Here is a 13,531-nt window from a genome sequence, read left to right as displayed (position 1 = left end):
AACTTTTCCGGAATTCGGGTTGTATATATATATATATATATATATATATATATATATATATATATATATATATAGGTTATTTATAATATACATCGAAAACGTGCCTAAATTGTATTAAATTATGCCAATAGTACAAAATATATATAAAATAATTCATATATAAATATTACATGCTCGATAGGCTTTCAATTTTATGTGAAACACTACTGTTACTTTGTTATTGATAAGTCCAAGTTATTTGTAAAATAAAATACAAATTAGTTTTAATGAGACCTTTTTATATTTTACAAATGGAACTTCTGTCATAATAAACATCGCATAATTATATTTTAAAGTTATGAAGCTCTTGTAGTCGAAAATTTCTACGTCACGCTGCCGGAAGTCCCGGCGGAGCAGAACGGAAGTAGGTACGTGGCTGCTTCAGCTGACATTCTGCACGATGGCGACAGAGGTTCAGAGCGGCGACCTCAACAGTGCAAATTCAAGCCGGCTCGAAGTTTCTATCGACGGTTTGACTTTGAGCCCGGATTCCGAGGGAGAACAGGAGCAGGCCGAGGCGTCAGCTGGCCAGAGCACTGGAGACCCTGAGCTGAGCGGCGATGGGGAGGAGGAGGAGGGCGACCCTGCTAGCAGCGCTACGATCGAGAGGAAATGGGGCTTTCATTTAGTCGAGCTCTACGGACTGGCGCTCAGATTCTTTAAAGGTATTTTATGTCACTATACACACGTACAGACATTCACTGAACACAAACATGCATTAGCATTGTTACCTCTGTTACAGATTGATCTCGCAGTGTTGTTTCGATTTAGTTAGGTCGCTGTTTTCTTATTAGAGTCCTGTCTTTTTCACTTATCGGTGTTGGGAGAAAACTTCTGCTTCTACAGGTCTTGTAGTTCACTTCAGTTGCAAAGTTCAGGGTTAAACCCCTCTAGGAACTGACCCAATCGGTGACCGCACCACTGTGTGTGTGTGTGTGTGTCATGTGCCTGACTGATGACTTCAGTTCAAAGTGTCTCTATATGAAAGACTGCATAAATATTCAAAATAGACTAGTGAACCACTAGTGCTGTACTCCGTATGTCTCTTTGACAGCAAAACCATCACTGTAGATTTTGTTCAATAAAATATTTAGTTCTTTCAGCTCTATAGTCTTAAGTGCTGCAGCTATGCACAACTAATGTACCAATCAAGATGTTTCAGAGACCAGCTGAGTGTTAACATGTCCTATGTGTCTAGTTCATAAAATTTCAACTTATTTGTGCACAAAAAACATAACATAACACACTAGCAAATTTCCATTATATGGCATTGTAAACTTGGACTTGGCTTTGTGAGTTGCTGTAAAACTAAAAATAATTATAAAGCAAAAATAATGCATCTCATTTGACCATTAACCATTAACCCACTGATGCAGAGTTTATGTCATGACAATATTTAGCCTCAGAGTGGTTTGGCTGACAAAAATGTTTGGAAATCCCTTTTGCAATTTTTTCCCTCAGAGAAAGATGGAAAAGCCTTCCACCCGACCTATGAGGATAAACTCCGTCTGGTAGCCCTCCATAAGCAAGTGTTGCTGGGCCCTTACAACCCAGATGCTTCCCCTGAGGTGGGATTCTTCGATGTGCTGGGAAATGACCGCAGGTAAACATAGATTGATCTTTGACTTGGACGTGCTTCCCTGCTTTTAGTCACATAAGCAATTTTTTATCTTTCAGCGCTAGTAAAGTGTTGTCCTTTAGCTCATATATATCATAATGTGTGTGTAAATGCAGTGTTTAAATGCTATTTATACTTAGCCTATAGATGCCGTAGAGCTGTTGTAGTGTACAAGCTTTTGTATAATGTGAACTGTGACATTTAGGGGTTTTGTTGTGGATCTGCAATAACAATTGTAACTTTTTCAGAAAGGAATGGGCATCTTTGGGCAACATGGAGAAGGATGAGGCCATGCTGGAGTTTGTAAAGCTGTTGAACAAATGTTGTAGTTTATTTGCACCTTTCGTCGCGTCACACAAGATTGAAAAGGAGGAGCAAGAGCGAAAGAGGTCAGACTTGCAGATAAAGATGATTGATTTTTCCTTCATCGAAATGGATTTGCAGCACTAAAAATCTCTTGCAGTAGCTCTGCTACTAAATTTATTTCAAAATGGCAATCCATATATAGCTATGGTCAGCTGTTCCTTCATCTTGGCTGAGCTTTCAGCGTTGATACGGGAAAGGATGAAGCTGATTGGTTGGTTCTTGTCACATGACCCGCGGTGCGCTTGCGGCATTCTGAAAAGTTGAGATGTTTTTAACTCGATGCGGTGCGAACGCGTCTGGAAAAAACGAGCGTGTCGCACTGCGTGCGCGCCGCAACCGCTTCGCTTTCCTTATGAGCGCGCATACCCCGCGCCTACATTGGAAATAACTAACTTGCGCGCGTAAAAGACGCGATATGTGAACGGCCCCTTACCCATTAACCAAAAGGATCTCTTTAGATACAGACTTGTAAAGAGGTCCATCATGCCAACATAAACTAAATTTGGGCTCCAATGAAGAATTGGTCTTCATAAATAAAAACCCAAACACTCTCTCCGTAAGCTCACAGATGTCTCTTATGTTGTGTATGGTGTCTTGTTTTCCCTGAGAAGGAGGGAGGAAGAGGAATGGCGGCGTAGAGAGGAAGAGGAGCGTGAGCGACTGCGGCAGGAGGAAGAGAGACGCAGATGTGAGGAAGAGGAAAGGTTGAGGAGAGAAGAGGAGGAGAGAAGACTACTTGAGGAGGAACGACTCCGTGTAGAGCAACAGAAGTGAGTGACGCTTGTTGAATTATTCCTGATCTTAAAGTAAAACAGAATCGTTTGAAAATGTCTGTTGAAAGACTCAAAGCTGGAATATGCCACTTGACTTTTGTCCAGATATTTTTTTTTCAGCATCAGACTGGTTCTGACCAGTCAGTGAATATTGTTTATTAAATACAATATTGTTCAGTCCAAGCCATTTATAAAAAAATACAAAAATTAATACAAAACATTTTCATATTTTGTATCTGGAACTTGGCTTGCGAGAGGTAGCGGGATCGTTGCCCGCATTCTCCAAGTTGGCTCCTGCCCTTTGGGGTGGTGTTGGCACAGTGGATAAGACACATGCCTTTGGTGTGAGAGACCCGGGTTCGAATCCACTGTGAGACACCAATGTGTCTCTGAGCAAGACACTTAACCCCTAGTTGCTCCAGAGGCGTGCGACCTCTGACATATATAGCAATTATAAGTCGCTTTGGATAAAAGCGTCAGCTAAATGAATAAATGTAATGTAAATGTAACTTCTGTAATAAGAAACATTAACAACAATAGGTTGGGGTAATATTTTAGTTTTTTTCTGAATGACCTGGTAGTGTGTGATTCTCAGTTTTTCTTTGTAAGTATATACAAAATCAACAAGGATATGTTGCCTGGTGTTTTAATATTTGTTCAGATTTTTTTAATTATTTAGTGTGTTCAAGTCTTTTGTAGTAGAGCCCAGGGTTGGGCCGATACCAACTTTTTGGCTTCTGTAAAATTCCAGTCTCTTTGATACCAAATCGATATTTCAGGCAACAAATAAATGGCCTTGAATGACAGATGAAATTAAAATAGGACTGTAAACACTTTCAGTAATTCAAAATTAATTTGAAAACTCATGACACGTGAAAATGCGAAAGTCTTTAGCCCCACCTAGAATAATTTTTCAACCACCTGAAATAGTTGGTGGTTATTTCAGCTGTCATACACATTATTTAAACAGGTCATATTACGTTGCATAAAGAACATTATTTTGTGTATTTGGTATTTAAGGTTCAAAAAACATTATTTTCCACATAATGTACTTTATTTGTTACTCCTCTATGTCCCGCCTTCTGAAAGGTGTAAATTTTTACGAAGCTCATCGTTCTGAAGAGCAAGGTGTGCGCTGATTGGCTAGCTATACAGTGTGTTGTGATTGCCTGAATTCATCAAACATGTGACAGAAATGTTATGTCCCTTACCATACTGTGAGGCCCTGTCCCGGCGCGACAAGACAAAAAAACAATAAAACACATTATACATTTTTCAATCCAGTGTGGACATAATTACTGATTATAATGACTTATACTTTCTTTTTACGCGTTCCATTGCGTATCGCTCTGCGTAAACATAAAACCATGTCTGCATTTGTGATCGGAGAAACGAAAAACAACAGCAGGACTGTTCTTGCAAAGTTGAAATTGCCACACTTTATAGAACCAGACACTGGCATTGTAGGCTATTCTTCTGGGAAACAGTCCTTGTCCTCTATAAAATGCGCTGCACACATCTGAATATTTGGATTGTACTGTTCTGGAACAGTGTTGTAAATTCATCTTAACCACTGATTTCTAGTTGTCCTTCTCTTTTGGAAGACCAAACAAAGTAGTTTCGCTTTCACAACGAAACACACAGCATCTTAACTACATGGTGGCGGCGTTAACGGAGATAATAAAAGTTACGCCTTCTTTCTTTCCGTGGACATTTGGGCGGTGTTATGCAAATCTTCCCACATCGTGACATAGGGGTGTGGGACGTGTTAGAATGAGCCATTTTAGGAGGGTGAGGTTGACCCTTAACTTTTATTTAAAAAATATCTCTTTGGATTTGAGACTAGTCTTTGCAACTTTACAGATCTTCTTTATGCACCAAGAGCTTGTAACACTCCAAAGAGAAAGGAAAACTTGAAATCGCAACATATGACCCCTTTAAAATTAATGTCTCATTAAAAAGGGTAAAAAGCTTGTTGTTTGTACTTGTTTAGTACTGATACACTATGCAACCCCAATGATGCTTGATTGTGCACATAATGAATTTTTCTCACTTTCTCTGGTGTTAAACAAAACCTGTCATTGTTAGGCTGCAGATCATGGCTGCATTGAATGCACAGACAACGGTGCAGTTCCAGCAGTATGCAGCGCAGCAGTACCCTGACAGTCCTGAGCAGCAGCTCATCCTCATTCGACAGCTGCAGGAGCAGCACTATCAGCAGTACATGCAGCAGCTGTATCAGGTGCAGCTCGCTCAGCAGCAGGTGAGAGAGAGAGAGCCCATGATTCATTCTTCCAGTCCCACCCATGTCTGCAGTGCTTTTGTGATGCATGAAAAACTACAAAACTGTTCAAAAATTTCGAGCCGTTACAGTTTATTCTTTTTCGAAGAAATACATACTAGGCAAGGATGAATTAAAGTAACCATAAAACCGTTTTTTTTTTTACAAAATATTTCTATTTCAAATTAATACTGTCCTTGTAATAGTCGAATAATCCTGAAAAATCACTGTTTCTGACAAGATATTAAGCACCACAACTTTTTTCAACATTGTTAATAATGTTTTTTTGTTTTTTTTTTGATAAAAAAAATGCAACTTTGGTAAACATTAGAGATTTTTTTTCTAAAACATTTCTTTCTGCCCCATCTTTTGAACGGTAGTGTATAAGTGCTCAGGTTTATTCATTATAGAACGCTTTTCCTCTCCGTGTTCTTAGTTGATAAGCCTGTTCATATTGCTATTCACCATTATGCAATTGTCACATTTTATTATTCAGATTCAGAACAGACCTGTATGCAGTTAATAATGATTGGTATAAAGAACAAAACTGAAGTGGTAGGATCTGGTTTGCAGGTAGATTATTGAATGTGTTTACACACCTGTCATTGAAAGCAAAACTGGTTTTATTGTCATGTAATGGACTTTGACTCACCGATACAATTCATTTTTTATTTCTGTGTACATTTTCCTGGGTGCTGCTGTGGTCCAACCTGTTATGTTTCCATTTAAGCTTGACTAATGGGGGTTTAATTGATCATTTAAAAGAAGGAGGCTGGTTTTTCCAAGCTCTATAATGTAATTTTGCATAGATCTGGACTGTTTATTTATTTTTTTGTTACAGTTGTGTGATGCCAATGTTTTCACTGTTCTCGCCAGGCTGCCCTGCAGAAACAGCAGGAGGATGCTATTGTGTTGTCTACATTAGAGGCCAGTGAGGTGTTAGTGCCTTCTGCTGGAGAGGAGGCTCCCACGCTGAATGGCCAGGCTGAGTCCACTACTGACAGCTTAGAACAAGAGCCAGACCTGGAGCCTGCAGACGAGGTCACTGAGAATGGACCCACTGGTGAGTTTGCGTATTTCTACCACTTCATTTAACTCATTCAAATCAAACAAACAAAAGTTGTCTCTCAGTTTCCCATTTAGAAAAAAAAGCCTACTGTACCTGATATATCCATATTAATCTATCAAATGAAGTTAAATGGATATCTGAATATAGAGGTTGTGAATTGAAATCAAATCAAGGGAAATCGAGTTGAATTTCAAGACACATTCTCTAATATACCATATTCCTGGTTCTCAGACTCTCCCCCTGTAATAGCAGCCCCCTCCATGTGGACCCGGCCACAGATAAAAGACTTTAAAGAGAAGATCCGTCAGGATGTGGACTCTGTGATCACAGTGGGCCGGGGGGAAGTGGTGACCATCCGGGTTCCCACCCATGAGGAGGGCTCCTATCTCTTCTGGGAGTTTGCCAGTGACTATTATGACATTGGCTTTGGAGTCTTCTTTGAATGGAGTGACTCTACTAACGCATCGGTCAGCGTGCATGTCAGCGAGTCTAGTGACGAAGACGAGGATGAAGAAGGTGAGGAACGAATGTGTTGATTCTTTGCTATCATGTTATCGGCTAATACTGGATTTTTTTTTCTTTTAATTTTCGTAAGTCTCAAATCTCATTTTCATACTGTACATTATAATGTTTAACTTTTTTGTGTTTTAGTTTTTATTTAAACAATTTGTATAGAATTTTTAAAACCGGACATAAAATGAAAATAGTGATTTATTGGTATTAAACATAATTTTTATGTCGGTGCAAATAAATAAACACAATTATCCGTTTTCAAACGATTATTTGTGATTAATCGCTTCCAAAATAAAAGTTTTCGTTTACATAAAATGTGTGTGCACTGTGTAATATTTATTATGTATGTATAAATACTAACACATGAATGTTTATATTTGAGAAAAATATGCTATGTTTGTATATTTAATATTATATTTTTATATTATATTTTATATATAATATAAATTATATTAATAAAATATTGACATGCAAATATTTTCAAAATATACACTGTATGCGTGTTTATTTATATATACATAATAAATATACACAGTATAAACATTATGAAAACTAGAGCTTTTATTTTGTAGGTGATTAATCGTTTGACAGGACTACAAGGGTTTAACTCTTGCAAGTGAAATTAAGCCATAAGTATTGTAGTTTTACTGGTGTAGAGTAAAATAATTAATATACTGAAATTTGAAAAATTTCTTTTTTTTTTATTTATAGTTAATTTATAGTAATATAATATATATTTGTCTTATTACAATGATATCATCCAAGTTAGCTATTTGACCTGAAGATTTGAAGACAATAATTTAGCGGAAATTGACATTTTTATATATATTTTGACAAAACTGTTTAGAATTTTAATATCGGTCATTTATTAGATATTGGCCATAGAATGAAAATAATTACCGGCTTATTGGTAACAGCCAGAATTTAATATCAATGAATTTTTAAATTGTGTAAATCATAAGGCTACTTTTGATATAAAATGAAATCGATTCAAGTTTATATAGATTGTTTGAATTGAGTTTCTGTTGTCACGTTTTCTGTAAATCTGATTTGTAGATTTAAGTCCTGTTGTCTTTCTCTCAGGTGAAGGCCAGTCTGAGGAGGAGAAAGCCAAGAAAGAGGTTGGGAAACCACAGGTGGATGAGATAGTGCCGGTGTACCGGCGGGACTGTCATGATGAGGTGTACGCGGGGAGTCACCAGTATCCCGGCCGTGGCATATACTTGCTCAAGTTTGACAACTCCTACTCGCTCTGGAGGTCTAAAACCGTCTACTACAGAGTATATTACACCAGATAAACCTGGGGTCAAGACTGTGGGACAGGAATGTGTGCGTGTATGTACAGAGAGAGATGGAAAGAGAGTGAGATTTAAAAATAAGGAAATTTATGGGATGCCCACTACTGGGGAAGGGACAAAGAAATTTAACATGAGTGTGTGTGTGTGTGTTTCAGTGTGTATGCAAACTGCTGTTTGAGTCCAGGAGGAATGGGCCATGTGCTTGGCACCTCTGTTTTGCACTCTAAAAGATGTACTCATGATATTGTGCTTGATATTCTAACTTCAGCCTCCATCTTTTAATGTCATCCCAAGAGGTGCAGCATATTTTAGCGTGTCCTAATTAAAACGGCCTTCAAACGACATGTTTAGATCATAAACGACGGAGCAAACACTAACACGCCTTTCAGGACACTGGAGTACTTCCTTATTTAGGTCAACACGGAGTAAATCAGCCAGTGTAGTGCATCTGTACTCATGTTTTCCAGCACACAGAACTAAAGGGCATCGTGAGATAAAACGACTGGAAAGGACTTTTCTAACAATGCAAAGGTGGATCTGGAGGCCTTTATGAGAAGAGATTTTGCAGCATTTTCTAAACCTGGATGGATTGTGTCTAAAACGTTTAATATTTATTAATCTCTGTGGTAGAGTAGGGTCATATTTGTGTCTGTAAGTCATATAACATTTATCCCATCGCTCAATAATTTGCTTCTCTGCTTCCACAGAGCCCCAGATGTATTGTCTTTGTGAATTTTCGGTTTGTTTTGCATATGTCGTCAATGCGAGATTTATCAGTATTGACATTTAATGTGGCACAGCTAGGAGTTTGAAATATTCTTGCCTTTCAGTTTGGTCATTTCTTTGTTGCTTTATGCATGTAGTTACATACAGCCATGTAAGAACTTCAAACTTAATGTATTTTGATTGGAATTTCTACTCGTCACTCTTATACTTGGTTCTCTATGACAGAAATAACAAGCATCTCTCATTGTCATTACATTAATAATGAAGTGTTTGTATAGATGATTTAGACTTAACTATCAAAAGCTGCATTTGAGTTGCTGATTAACCTTTCTGTTATTTATTGGATCGTTCAGTGCATTGAAGATTATTACAGTGAAGTTGCTGAGAATTTGCAGACTTTTCTTCAAAAATATCTGCTCGAGGCACTCTGGATTCGTCACTGGCTGTATCGTTGAGTGAAATGTGTTGCATTCATGATTGTATGTCAAAGATGCCTGTGTAATGCAGGTCACTGCTATCCAGCTGTGATCAAGCATCGTCCATATATACAGAAAATGCAGATGCTGTTACACTTTGTTCACTTGATGAATAAAGCAGTGTGTTTTGGAGTGTTAAGAGCTGTGATGATTCAGTGTTCATTGAGGCCGTCGTGCTTAAGCTGTCCAAAGACTACATTAATGTCACGTGTACAGTAAATTGATTACAAAAGTTCCCGTGGTTCTCTTTTCCATGTATTTTTCTTTCTTTTTCAATTTTTGTAATGCTGACTTCAGGCCTTTGTATAGTGGAAGTGTAACGTTTGGCATGGTACTAAAAGTACAGCTTTTGGGGAAAAGACAACACGAGCAATAGGGTATCTGCTCTGAAAATTGTTTTCATATTTAAAGTGGAAACCCCAGTGATTTTCTGACATGAAGAAGTGTTTTTGTATTGGTTTCGCTAGTGTGATCTGTATGCATTTGAGGATGAGTGTCCTGAAGCGTATATCTGATTAAAATTGCGTTCCTCTGTATGTACCTCCTGATTCTTTTCTGATACCCTTCTAGTCATGTGCATGTTTTACATACTCATACAATGTGTTTGTTTTATATAGATAAAATCGGTTTCATTTCATTTTTTTTATACCCATAACGTTTTGTTTTTTTTTTGGCCCGAAAATTTTATAGATTGTGCCTTATTTTTATAACTATTTGACACACTATTTAGATTTTTTTTAATGCTTGTTGGCCCATATTGACAGATAGGCCTACTACAAAGAGAACCAAATTTTGTGGAATAAAAATATACAATGAAGAAGCAATACATTTAACCCAAATAAAATTCAGATTCATCAAAAATCCTTGATGTATAAGAATTTTTCCTCAGTAATCATCAGTCAGTACATTTAATTTTGTTCATTAATGAATCTTCAAACAAATGCTGTTATAGTGATAGCTTGGGGCATTTTGTGACTCATCAGCCATGGTTTCCCAATGCAAAAGGAAGTTTAAGCAGGTTCAATGTTAACAGGAAAATGAGCACTATCACTCCCATCCAGAAATGCAGCCTTAGCTGGTTCCATTGCCACAACAAACATTAGTCCACTTCCTTAACACACACACACACACACACACACACACACACACAAAATCATCTGATTCTTCATGGCAGTCTGGGTTTGTTTTTAAGAGCATACTACACTTGCAGCCACAAGATGGAGCTATAGTGTAGCTATTAAGAACCACGGGCATTTCTAAACACCAACTTTTGTTCCTTTCACAAGCAAAACAGACTGGTTATACATTGATAGTTTATTTAATTTTTATTGCGTCGGGATCTACACTAGTATGGGATTTAAATCCCATACACTAGTAGATTAAAATAATGAACCGTGAATAGTTTTCTGATTACAAGCGAAATTGCTATTGTAAATAAACTACTTCATACTTAACATACTGTACTATTGAACTGTAGTTCTGAAGTGCTGTAAATGTTAAATGATATGAATTGTCTGTATATACCTTGATATTTACCGTTTATTTTAGTACTGTTTTATTAGAACGTATTTTAACTTATTTTAAGTCATACCGAACATACTGCTTATTGTATTTAAACACACAGGAAATATTTTTTGAAAATGCTTAAAATATTTTTTTTCTTATGTAATATTTAGAATCAAAAATGTAATTTGTTAAATCTACTTTGTAAGACTGCCAAAAAAATTATGACATTGACTTAAAATAATTATGGTATTTAAATCATAAATATTTATAAAATAAACATAACTCAGTATTATTAAGATGCCCTGTACATCGAGATCCACAATATCCATCCCGGGTTTTCAACGCAGCAGACGCTAAAGACAGGTAACCTCTCCCTCACTGCGCTGGATTCGCCAATCCAGTTCCAGTTCCTACAGGTGGTTGGGAAGCCGCTCCGTGTTTTCCATATACTTTCTCCTCACATTTTCGGTTCGACTCGTTCTTTTCAAACCGTTTCAAACTCATGTTCCCCGATGCTCCCGAACACCAGCGGCAACGTCCCATACTACTTCTGCATCTTTCAAAAAAAATTATGGCGGGACCTTTTGTAAGCAGACCTTCTTCCCACGGCAACTTCTGGGATACATCGTTTGGATTTTAAATTCCCTCAACCCAATGCTCATCTCAACTTTAAACACGATTTAAAATGCCGTTCCCCGAGAGAACCGTTGAGCCTGAGCTGGTGAGCAGGATGAGAGGGAGCGCTGGCTCCGAGAAGAGCTTCACGACGCCGGACGGTCGCAGAGTGCGCAAACCTGTTTTGTTCTCTTCTTTGGAAGAAGTGTGTTGTCATACGCTCACTAACATCCTGCATCAACTGTCCGATCTATCGCGGCATGCCAGTGACATATTCCTGGGAATTGAGACTCAGGCTGTGTTGGTCACGCAAAGGACATCAACTATTCAACTGCGTTTGGAGAGATTACAGCACACCGTGTGCAAGTTTGATCCCAAAACCATTAAAATACGTAAGTTTAAATACTCAATCTTGTATTTGTTGCCTACTTTAGTGTTTATACTTTTAAGTCAATAACAAACATATAGCAGCTCATCAGTTAATAATGAACATAAAACTTGATTCGTATCATAATACAGTATGTCGACATTTCAGGATTTGTTAAGCACTGACGTAAAGTATGTTTGTTCATGACTTATTGATGAAAGTTAAAAGCTGTTAAGCTATTAACGATTATGAAGAACACATATATCTAATAGCAGCCACTGAATGATAAATGCACGTTAAGTTTAAAGGCTGCTCTCAGAATGAACTATGGATTGGGTCCGCAGGACAAAAGGCGGGTGTGAATGTTATGGGACAAGCACATGGCGTTATGTTGGTGTAATGATTTGAGGTGAAGAGAATGCTTGCAGTTTCCTTAAGGGCCGAGATTCTGTCAGACGTGATAGATCTGCTGTAACGTACCATCTGCGCCCACCGACAACCCTACAGCAGAACCCCCCTCCAGGACACCTTCATTAGGGTTCTATGGTTTATATATATATATCTTAAATATTTTTTTCTTCTTCAAGAAATATGCTTTTATTCACCAAGAATGCATTAAATTGACCAAAAGGGATAGATAGGACATTAATAACAATGTTACAAAAGATGTATATGTCAAATAAATCTTGTTCTTTGAGCTTTCTATTCATCAAAGTATCCAAAATTATTATTATTATTTTATTTTCTCAAAATAATAAGCAGAACAACTGTTTTTAATATTGATAATAATAAGAAATGCCTTGAGCACCAAGTCAGCATATACTAATGATTTCTGAAGGATCATGTAGGCCAGGGGTTGGCAACCTACGGCACGCGTGCCAACAGTGGCACGCAGAGGGATAATCGCTGGCACGCAAGCAATAAGGAAAACTGTATAATGACGAACAGTTTGATGTAATAACTTCTCATAGTCACACAGCCTGTTAGGAGCTACAAATACTATTAAAGTGTGAGAATTAACTTGCATGGATGCACGTGCAAACACTGCACATACTAGGTGCTTCAGATCAAAGCCTCGGTCTAACAGCACTCGTCAATGTCAAAATGACTGAGATGGCCAATCAGATCAAAGTAGGCGGGGTTTACTGTTCACAGAAGCAGAGCGCGAAGCGTCAGTTTAACGTTAAAGAGAGTGAGGTAAGATGAAGCTGCAAATCAATTAACATTAGTCAACTTTTAATAATACGTTTTACCATAGAAATGTTAAATGACCTAAAGCTATATCCAGTGATGAAAATTTTTCTGAAATATGGCCATTTTGAGAGAAAGAAAGTGGGGGGGGGGGGGGGTAAATTGTCTCTCTCTGCAGACAATGAAGCGATTTTGCCCCTTTGTTGTTGAGAAATATAATGTAGCGATTCAGTATCGATTAATAAAAGTAGCGTGACAACACTCATAGGTTTATGAGCTTCTGAATGCTACTTTTTGCACAGCACGATCTCAGATCTCTGTGTGCGAGTGGTGTGTTTTGTGTGTGTGTGTGTGTCTATGTGTGCACGTTCATCAATTAAAGCAGTGCATTAACGTTGATTAAACGTTAAAAAAACTTTTTTTTATCGTATAATAAAAAATTGTGTATGTACCGTTTAAATACAGAATTATATCGGGGGGGGGGGGGGGGGGCTGTGCACACTTGGCACAGTGGTTAACCATAAAAATAACAAATGGCACGTCATGCCGAAAAGGTTGCTGATCCCTGATGTAGGCTAATACTGAACACAAGAGTATCGATGCTGAAAATTCAGTTTTAAATAGTAATTAATTAACAATTAATTATGCATAATTGCATGCAAGTAACCCTAAGCCAAACCCTAATCCTAAAAC

At 37.7% G+C, this 13,531-nt stretch overlaps 2 protein-coding genes across 3 annotated transcripts in view; both read left to right on the top strand.

Annotated features, from left to right (window-relative positions):
• Positions 1-380: 380 nt before the first annotated feature.
• On the top strand, positions 381-9,695 carry LOC132106719 (Golgi resident protein GCP60-like). 2 transcript variants are annotated; one of them, XM_059512677.1, is made up of 8 exons: positions 381-704; positions 1,501-1,642; positions 1,906-2,046; positions 2,635-2,793; positions 4,885-5,059; positions 5,954-6,140; positions 6,399-6,662; positions 7,743-9,695. In XM_059512677.1, exons 1-8 carry the CDS (start codon positions 440-442, stop codon positions 7,955-7,957), a joined length of 1,548 nt encoding a protein of 515 aa, XP_059368660.1. In that variant the 5' UTR covers positions 381-439; the 3' UTR covers positions 7,958-9,695. The 2 variants fall into 2 exon arrangements, with proteins under 2 accessions (XP_059368660.1, XP_059368659.1); XM_059512676.1 differs by having other exon boundaries at positions 6,378-6,662.
• Positions 9,696-11,059: 1,364 nt separating this feature from the next.
• Positions 11,060-13,531, top strand: part of LOC132106718 (NHS-like protein 1) — a 96,675-nt gene continuing 94,203 nt past the window's right edge. The window contains exon 1 of the mRNA XM_059512671.1: positions 11,060-11,672. Coding sequence (XP_059368654.1) covers positions 11,351-11,672 — 322 coding nt within the window. The 5' untranslated portion in view covers positions 11,060-11,350. The remainder of the gene's footprint in view (positions 11,673-13,531) is intronic.

The sequence above is a fragment of the Carassius carassius genome, chromosome 27, assembly GCF_963082965.1.
Source record: "Carassius carassius chromosome 27, fCarCar2.1, whole genome shotgun sequence".
Classification (NCBI taxonomy): Eukaryota; Metazoa; Chordata; class Actinopteri; order Cypriniformes; family Cyprinidae; genus Carassius; species Carassius carassius.
This window is presented reverse-complemented; position numbering and strand designations above follow the sequence as displayed.

Coding starts and splice junctions, on each gene's coding strand:
- LOC132106719 (XM_059512676.1), top strand. CDS start 440: ATGGCGACAGAGGTTCAGAGCGGCGACCTCAACAGTGCAAATTCAAGC. Junction 1,643..1,905: donor GTGCTGGGAAATGACCGCAG/GTAAACATAGAT, acceptor TAACTTTTTCAG/AAAGGAATGGGCATCTTTGG. Junction 6,141..6,377: donor CACTGAGAATGGACCCACTG/GTGAGTTTGCGT, acceptor CCTGGTTCTCAG/ACTCTCCCCCTGTAATAGCA.